General features: G+C 53.2%; 2 protein-coding genes across 2 annotated transcripts; both read left to right on the forward strand.

The window, feature by feature from the left end:
• The first annotated feature begins 654 nt into the window (after positions 1–654).
• Positions 655–4,854, forward strand: LOC139835602 (uncharacterized). Its single transcript, XM_071825464.1, has 6 exons — positions 655–875; positions 1,063–1,282; positions 1,349–1,668; positions 1,785–3,012; positions 3,055–3,729; positions 4,036–4,854. The coding sequence occupies exons 1-6, from the start codon at positions 655–657 to the stop codon at positions 4,852–4,854; spliced, it is 3,483 nt and encodes a 1,160-aa protein (XP_071681565.1).
• A 237-nt stretch (positions 4,855–5,091) lies between these two features.
• Positions 5,092–5,898, forward strand: LOC139835603 (uncharacterized). The gene has a single exon (XM_071825465.1). It carries the CDS (start codon positions 5,092–5,094, stop codon positions 5,896–5,898), a length of 807 nt encoding a protein of 268 aa, XP_071681566.1.
• The last annotated feature ends 3,601 nt before the right edge of the window (positions 5,899–9,499 follow it).

Raw genomic sequence — 9,499 nt, forward strand, 5'->3', positions numbered from 1 at the left:
CTAAGTACCATTACTATAGTTATGGTAGGAAGGGGAAACAAAACCTTACATGATGGGGATATGCCCATAGGGGTGGGTCGCCAGTCCCACTCGCCACGAAGGAGGAGGCCCAAGTGGGCTGCCAGTCGCCCATGCGACTGGCCCCCGTAGCGACTGGGCCACGTTCCCAGGGCGAAGATCTGCGTGACTGGATGAGGAGTTTACTTGTGAGAGGGGTGGCAAATCTCGGATTAGTAGCAACTGATATGATTCGGAGTTATCTTCATGTAACCCTAGATCGGGGGTGGCTATATAAACCCCCAAGCTAAACCCTAGACGACACTTGATTCGAGATCCAATCTCCCCCTTGTAAGCTCTTGGCGTAGCCGCCGACTGAGCCCCCCATTGTAATTCTCCACTGAGTAATAGATCTAGCAGGACGTTGGCCTTTTACTCTCCGGAGGGGCTGAACCTGGGAAAAACCTTGCGTCCTGTGCACCTCGATCCGCAGATGGCAATGTTCCCTTGCCCCCGAATCAACGAAGTGCTGCCCCCTGTAGCACCTGCCGTCGTCATATCCACGACAGTGGCGCCCACCGTGGGCATGGGACATCAAACCTCCGAGCTGCGACAAGGCCTTACTCGCCGATACGCCGACCGGTCGCCTCCGGCAGGATGATCGCCACGGGCAACTTCTTCCACATCCAGCCGAGCTCCTACCAGCCGGCCTCATCGCACCTCGCGCACACTTGGATGGTACTGGTCGTAACGATCAACCTCTTCATCGGCTCGCCGGCATCAGCGACCCCACTGAGCCTCGCCCTGGCCAGCAGCATGACCCCTTTGCACTGGGGCAACTCCTCACCGCCACTCTCCCCCAAACCGGCGAAATACACGTTGAGGGCGAGTCAGCCCTGGAGGACGACGCTGATTCGGCGGCTACGACATCAGTCTCCGGATCCACCGCCATGGCGTCGGTCGCCGGATCCATCACCGCGGCGTCGTTCAGGAACTCCATCACCCCGGTCTCCAATCCGAGCGACTTTGAGGACGATTCTGTCCCCCCCCCCCCCTCTTTGGCAGCGACTCCGAGTCGGACTCTGTCGACGCCACGCCGTACCAGTACCCCACTGCCGTTTTCATGGCGACCGGCGACGAAGCCCCGCCTCCGCCGGATCCCTTCTCCACCCCACTCCCTGCGACTGCGACCGTGACCGAGATCGAAGCACATTGGGCGGCCCTGGAGGAGCAAAGGAAAAAGGAACTCGTCGAGCGGCAGAAGTTCCGCCTCGAGCAGGACTCGGTGAGAGCCGTATACCATTACCTCAACGAACGCAATCGCCTGCACATGGAGCGCATCCAAGCGTAGGGCTTCCCCAGCGCCCGCCTCAACTTCGATGATCCGGACGGAGAAGTTCGGGTCGCCCGATTCCAGAACCACGGCGTCCCCGAATCGAGTCGGGTTGCCGCCGGCAGGGTGGCACACGGAGAACCACCACCCCCTCCGCCACCTGGAGGACGGCAAGCTCCTCGAGCAGAGGTCGACGCCAACGGCCTGCCTCTTCACTCGTCACTGGCCGACAACGTCGCGGCCGCTCAGGCCGCCCTCACCAACCTCCCCGAAATGGGAGACGGCGCAATCTTCGTCCAGCACGCCAAGGCCCTGGTCGCCAAGGCCCTAGAGCAGCAGTACGCCGCCGCCGATTCCCAAGGACGGCTCTACTCGCGCTCGTCTGCGAGTCGAGCCGCGTCATCAGCCGCGGCGAATTGCGTAGTCGCCAACGTCAACAACTGCCTGCCTCCAGCGGCACAGGCCGCCACTCGACTAAACACCGAGTCGAGCCACGACCTCCGCGGGCGATGGTCGCCGCCAACGGGCAGCCGATTGACGCGCGCACACACATCGTCAACGACCAAGAATGGCGAGCGCGCAACCGCGCAAACGACCGCTTCGCCAACGAGGCCCCGCGCCAAAGCGCGTTCAACCGAGTCGGCCCAGCATGTTTTGGCCCCATGATGAGAGGCGAACCCTACCCCGTAGGGTTCAAGGGTCCCCGCGACATCGAGAAGTACGACACGCATATCGACCCCACGGTCTGGATCGATTCGTACACCATGGCGATGGGTATCCTGGGATACTCCGAGCTGCTCGCCGCCCGCTACCTGCCCCTCATGATGGATGGGGTAAACCGTCACTGGTTCAACACCCTCACCCCAAACAGCATCGACTCGTGGGAGGAGGCTCGCACTGCCTTTAGCCAGCACATCGCCAGCGCATACACCCGCGCAACCACCATAGAGGACCTGGATCGCTGCGTTCAGAGCCCGCGCGAATCGACTCGCCGGTGGGTACAACGCTGGCAGGACATGTGGACGACCTCCAGCGGCATCACCACAGACACGGCGATCTACTGCTTCCGGCGGTGTTGCCAATACGAGCCACTCAGCGCCAAGCTCTGCCGCGTCGGCAGGGACAACATCTCCATTGCCGAGCTCTTTGACATCGCCCAGCGCTACGCTGACGAAGTCCCAACGGTCGACTCGGACGACGAGTACGGGCAGCAGCGCAATCACCGCCCCACTCACTCCGACACTCGCCGCGGCGACTACTGGTTTGGAGGCCGGTCAAGCAACGGCAAGCGACGCGCAGACGACGGTCACACGGAACTCGTCGCCAACGCCGATTACGAGCAGCGCGACCCAAAGTCCTTTTGCCGAGACAACCGTGCCCCCAGAGAAGACCGGCCCCAGCCCAAACGGTTCGACGTGTGCAGCCTGCTGGACGCCCCGTGCATCTACCACAGCAGGGAGGGCAACCCCTCCACCCATACGACTGGAAACTGCTTCTCCCTGAAGCAGATAGAGAAGGCCCGCATCGCCAAGGAGGGGAACGGCGACAATCAGCACAAGGACCGCACCAAAGACCAAGACCAGCACAAGGAAGACGTTTTCGGCCGCAGCACCGGCTCGCTCCATACCTTCACCGGAGTCGGCGACTGGCGCGACAGGAAAGTCCTCGCAAGGGCGGTGGCTGTAAACGCAGTCGTCATTGACGTTCCCCGTTGGCTCAACTAGTCCGAGCAGAGCATCACGTGGAGTCGTGAAGATCACGCCCCAAGCATCGAGTACCCCGGCCAAGTGGCGCTAGTCGTGAGGCCCAAGGTTGCCGACTACTGGCTTCCGAAGACTCTGATGGATGGAGGAAGCTCCATCAACATCATGTACTACGATACCTTCCGGCGGCTCGGCCTGCCTGACTCGCGCCTCGAGAACACCAGCGTCACATTCCACGGCATCGTCCCGGGGCGGAAGGCTTTCCCAATCGGCGAGGTCACGCTGCTGGTAACCTTCGGTACACCCGTGAACTACCGCACCGAGCGGATAACATTCGAGGTGGTCAACTTCCGCAGCCTATACCACTGCGTCCTCGGTCGCCAAATGTTCGCCAGATTCATGGCTACGCCTCATTACGCCTACAACATGATGAAGATGCCCGGGCCTCGGGGTGTCATCACCATCCACGGCGACCCAAAGATGGCCGTGGAATGCGAGGACGGCGGCGCCAAGCTCGCCGACGCCGTCATCGCCGAGGAACGCGACAACACCGTCGAGCTCGCCAAGTACCCTATCGACCGCAACGACCCCGCCATCCTCGAGAAGCCGACCGAGCTCGACTCACCCGCAGCAACCTTCAAGCCTACAACCGATACTCGCCAAGTAGATCTTGTAGAGAACGACTCGAGTAAGCAGGTTACCATTGGGACGGGCCTGTCCGCCCAATAGGAAAGCGCGCTCATCAAGTTCCTCCGTGAGAATCGAGATGTCGTTGCATGGAAACCATCTGACATGCCAGGTGTGCCGAGAGAACTTGCTGAGCACAAACTACACATCAACCCCACCGCACGCCCCGTTAGGCAAGCGATGCGACCCGTGGGGGAAGAGCGTCGGTGCGCAATCGCCGAAGAGGTGAACCGGCTACTCGCCGCCAGCTTCATCATAGAGATCAAGCACCCCAAATGGCTGGCAAACCCAGTCTTGGTGCTGAATAAAAACAAGACATGGCGCATGTGCATCGAGTACACCAGTCTCAACCGCGCCTGCCCCAAGGACCCATTCGTCCTACCGCGAATCGACCAGATCATCAACGCGGTCGCGCGGTCGGAATCGCTATGCTTCCTCGATGCATACTCCGGGTACAATCAAATAAAGATGGCGGTAGAAGACCAGGAGAAAACGGTGTTCATCACGCCACTCGGCGCCTACTGCTATATAGCCATGACCTTCGGCCTCAGGAACGCCGGAGCCACTTACCAGCGGTGCTTGATTAACTGCCTGGAAAGCCAAATCGGTCGCAACGTCCACGTCTACATACACGACATGGTGGTCAAGTCGCCTCGGCATGACGACCTAGTCGCCGACCTCGCCGAGACCTTCGCCAACCTGCGGCGCTACCAGATCAAGCTCAACCCCCTAAAGTGCACCTTCGGGGTCCCATCCAGAAAACTCGGCTACGTCATTTCCAAACGCGGCATTGAGCCCAACCCGGAAAAGACTTCGGCATTCATGCGAACCAAGCGACCAACTTGCCTGGTCGACGCGCAGAAACTTTCCGGGCGAGTCGCAGCCCTCAGTCGCTTCATCCCCCGACTCGGCAACAAGGCCACGCCACTCTACCGTCTCCTGAAGAAGTCGGACTCGTTCTTGTGGACAGACGAAGCGCAGAAGGCCCTGGAAGAACTCCATAACGCCCTGAGAAATGCTCCTGTCCTCGCGGCCCCACTTCCACAAGAAACCATGTTGCTGTACGTTGGCGCCTCCAGTCGCGCAATAAGTGCAGTCATGGTCATCGAGCGCAAGGAGGAAGGGAAAGATTAGCTGTCTCAACGACCAGTCTACTACATCAACGAAGCCTTAATCAAGTTGAAGCAGCGGTACCCGCACTACAAAAAACTGGTATACGCAGTGCTCAGGGCCCAGCGGCGATTGGCCCCTTACTTCCACGAGCATCCCATCAAGGTGGTCGCCTCAACGCCACTCGCCGATATCATCCGCAACCGCAACGCAACCGGCCGGATCGCCAAGTGGGCAGTCGAACTCGACGTTCACAACCTCATGTACGAGTCGTGCCATGCTATCAAGTCCCAAGCGCTAGCCGACTTCCTCGCAGATTGGGAAGAAGCCCAGCAGCCGAGCTCCCCGACGGACCTCAAGCATTGGACACTACACTTCGACGGCTCCAAAAACCTCGAAGTAGCTGGAGCAGGGGTCGTCCTCACTTCGCCTAAAGGCGACATCGTGAGATACGTCCTGCAACTCCGATTCGAGCCCTGCGCCAACAACATGGCCGAATACGAGGCAGTCCTCCACGGCATGCGCATCGCGAAAGAGATGGGCGCAACACGATTACGTTGGCTCGGCGAATCTGACCTCGTCGCCAGCCAGACGTCCGGCACCTGCGATGCCACTGACGCCAACATGATCGGCTACAAGCGAGCGGTCGACCAGGCCGGCGCCAGCTTCGCCGGCCACGTTGTCGAGTGGGTCGACAGGCGCAAGAACGAAGAAGCAGACGCACTGGCCAGGCTCAGGTCCAAGCGACACCCACCCCCTCCACGCGTCTCCCTCGACATCCTCACTCACTCGTCGGTGCGTGTGCCACGGGAGATCGACATCGCCGAACCACCCGCACCCGACTCCGTCCTAGTCGCACTCGCCTTCGATACTGGGGACTGGACGGAACCATACATAAGCTACCTCGAGCGCCAGGTATTACCGATGGACGAGACGGAGGCACGCACGCTCGTGCGCCGCTGCAAGTCCTTCACCATCATCAACAATGAGCTCTACAAGCGCACTGTCTCCGGAGTATTCCAGCGGTGCGTCACCGCTGATGAAGGCCGCAAGATTCTGTGCGACTGATACGCGTACAGCACGCGTCCGTTGGGAATCCCAAGAGGAAGGTGTGATGCGTACAGCGGCAAGTTTTCTCAGTAAGAAACCAAGGTTTATCGAACCAGTAGGAGCCAAGAAGCACGTTGAAGGTTGATGGCGGCGGAGTGTAGTGCGGCACAACACCAGGGATTCCGGCGCCAACGTGGAACCTGCACAACACAACCAAAGTACTTTGTCCCAACATAACAATGAGGTTGTCAATCTCACCGGCTTGCTGTAACAAAGGATTAGATGTATAGTGTGGATGATGAAGTTTGCAGAAAACAGTAGAGCTAGTATTGCAGTAGATTGTATTCGATTAAAAGAATGGACCGGGGTCCACAGTTCACTAGAGGTGTCTCTCCGATAAGAATAAGCATGTTGGGTGAACAAATTACAGTTGGGCAATTGACAAATAAACAGGGCATGACCATGCACATACATGTTATGATGAGTATAGTGAGATTTAATTGGGCATTACGACAAAGTACATAGACCGCTATCCAGCATGCATCTATGCCTAAAAAGTCCACCTTCAGGTTATCATCCGAACCCCCTCCAGTATTAAGTTGCAAACAACAGACAATTGCATTAAGTATGGTGCGTAATGTAATCAACGAATATATCCTTAGACATAACATTGATGTTTTATCCCTAGTGGCAACAGCACATCCACAACCTTAGAGGTTTCTGTCACTCCCCCAGATTTAATGGAGACATGAACCCACTATCGAGCATAAATACTCCCTCTTGGAGTTACAAGCAAAAACTTGGCCAGAGCCTCTACTAGCAACGGAGAGCATGCAAGATCATAAACAACACATAGATGATATTGATAATCAACATAACATAGCATTCATTTATTCATCGGATCCCAACAAACACAACATGTAGCATTACAGATAGATGATCTTGATCATGTTAGGCAGCTCACAAGATCCAACAATGATAGCACAATTAGGAGAAGACGACCATCTAGCTACTGCTATGGACCCATAGTCCAGGGGTGAACTACTCACTCATCACTCCGGAGGCGACCATGGCGGTGAAGAGTCCTCCGGGAGATGATTCCCCTCTCCGGCAGGGTGCCGGAGGCGATCTCCTGAATCCCCCGAGATGGGATTGGCGGCGGCAGCGTCTCTGGAAGGTTTTCCGTATCGTGGCTCTCGGTACTGGAGTTATTATCGACGAAGGCTTAAGTAGGCGGAAGAGGTAGGTTTAGGGGCGCCACGAGGGGCCCACACCACAGGCCGGCATGGCCAGGGCCTGGGCCGTGCCGCCCTGGTGTGTGGCGGCCTCGTCGCCCCACTTCGTTTCCTCTCCGGACTTCTGGAAGCTTCGTGGAAAAATAAGATCCTGGGCGTTGATTTCGTCCAATTCCGAGAATATTTCCTTACTAGGATTTCTGAAACCAAAAAACAGCAGAAAACAGCAACTGGCTCTTTGGCATCTCGTTAATAGGTTAGTGCCGAAAAATGCATAAATATGACATAAAGTATGCATAAAACATGTAGATATCATCAATAAAGTAGCATGGAACATAAGAAATTATCGATACGTTGGAGACGTATCAGCATCCCCAAGCTTAGTTCCTGCTCGTCCCGAGTAGGTAAACGATAACAAAGATAATTTCTGAAGTGACATGCCATCATAATCTTGATCATACTATTGTAAGCACATGTAATGAATGCAGCGATCAAAGCAATGGTAATGCAATGAGTAAACAATTGAATCATATAGCAAAGACTTTTCATGAATAGTACTTTCAAGACAAGCATCAATAAGTCTTGCATAAGAGTTAACTCATAAAGCAATAATTTCAAAGTAGAGGCATTGAAGCAACACAAAGGAAGATTAAGTTTCAGCGGTTGCTTTCAACTTGTAACATGTATATCTCATGGATAGTTGTCAATGCAAAGTAATATAATAAGTGCAATATGCAAGTGTGTAGGAATCAATGCACAGTTCACACAAGTGTTTGCTCCTTAAGATAGAGAAAAATAGGTGAACTGACTCAACATAAAAGTAGAAGAAAGGCCCTTCGCAGAGGGAAGCATCGATTGCTATATTTGTGCTAGAGCTTTGGTTTTGAAAACAAGAAACAATTTTGTCAACGGTAGTAATAAGCATATGTATCATGTAAATTATATCCTACAAGTTGCAAGCCTCATGCATAGTATACTAATAGTGCCCGCACCTTGTCCTAATTAGCTCAGATTACCTGGATTATCACTGCAATACATATGTTTTAACCAAGTGTCACAAAGGGGTACCTCTATGCCGCCTGTACAAAGGTCTAAGGAGAAAGCTCGCATTGGATTTCTCGCTTTTGATTATTCTCAACTTAGACATCCATACCGGGACAACATAGACAATAGATAATGGACTCCTCTTTAATGCATAAGCATTCAACAACAATTAATTTTCTCATATGAGATTGAGGATATTTGTCCAAAACTGAAACTTCCACCATGGATCATGGCTTTAGTTAGCGGCCCAATGTTCTTCTCTAACAATATGCATGCTCAAACCATTCAACTCATGGTAAATCGCCCTTACTTCAGACAAGACGAACATGCATAGCAACTCACATGATATTCAACAAAGAGTAGTTGATGGCGTCCCCAGGAACATGGTTATCGCACAACAAGCAACTTAATAAGAGATAAAATGCATAAGTATATATTCAATACCACAATAGTTTTTAGGCTATTTGTCCCATGAGCTATATATTGCAAAGATGAAGAATAGAAATTTAAAGGTAGCACTCAAGCAATTTACTTTGGAATGGCGGAGAAATACCATGTAGTAGGTAGGTATGATGGACACAAATGGCATAGTGTTTGGCTCAAGGATTTTGGATGCATGAGAAGTATTCCCTCTCGATACAAGGCTTAGGCTAGCAAGGCTATTTGAAACAAACACAAGTATGAAGCGGTACAGCAAAACTCACATAAAAGACATATTGTAAGTATTATAAGACTCTACACCGTCTTCCTTGTTGTTCGACCCTTACTAGAAATTATCTAGACCTTAGAGAGACCAATCATGCAAACCAAATTTTAGCAAGCTCTATGTATTTCTTCACTAATAGGTGCAAAGTATATGATGCAAGAGCTTAAACATGAGCACAACAATTACCAAGTATCACATTATTCAAGACATTTTACCAATTACCACATATAGCATTTCCCGTTTCCAACCATATAACAATTTAACGAAGCAGTTTCAACCTTCGCCATGAACATTATGAGTAAAGCCTAAGGACATATGTGTCCATATGCAACAGCGGAGCGTGTCTCTCTCCCACACAATGAATGCTAGGATCCAACTTTATTCAATCAAAACAAAAACAAAAACAAACAGACGCTCCAAGCAAAGTACATAAGATGTGATGGAATAAAAATATAGTTTCACTAGAGGAACCTGATAATGTTGTCGATGAAGAAGGGGATGCCTTGGGCATACCCAAGCTTAGACGCTTGATTCTTCTTGAAATATGCAGGGGTGAACCACCGGGGCATCCCCAAGCTTAGAGTTTTCACTCTCCTTGATCATATTGTATCATCCTCCTCTCATGATCGTTGAA

Source organism: Lolium perenne, chromosome 2 (assembly GCF_019359855.2).
Source record: "Lolium perenne isolate Kyuss_39 chromosome 2, Kyuss_2.0, whole genome shotgun sequence".
NCBI lineage: Eukaryota > Viridiplantae > Streptophyta > Magnoliopsida > Poales > Poaceae > Lolium > Lolium perenne.

What these genes read in the sequence shown, in the direction of transcription:
- LOC139835602 (XM_071825464.1), top strand. Translation starts at nt 655, where the DNA reads ATGATCGCCACGGGCAACTTCTTCCACATCCAGCCGAGCTCCTACCAG. An exon ending in GCCAAGGCCCTAGAGCAGCA is followed by an intron (nt 1,669 to 1,784) that starts GTACGCCGCCGC and finishes GCCTGCCTCCAG; the next exon opens with CGGCACAGGCCGCCACTCGA. An exon ending in TCCTCGCAAGGGCGGTGGCT is followed by an intron (nt 3,013 to 3,054) that starts GTAAACGCAGTC and finishes TGGCTCAACTAG; the next exon opens with TCCGAGCAGAGCATCACGTG.
- LOC139835603 (XM_071825465.1), top strand. Translation starts at nt 5,092, where the DNA reads ATGTACGAGTCGTGCCATGCTATCAAGTCCCAAGCGCTAGCCGACTTC.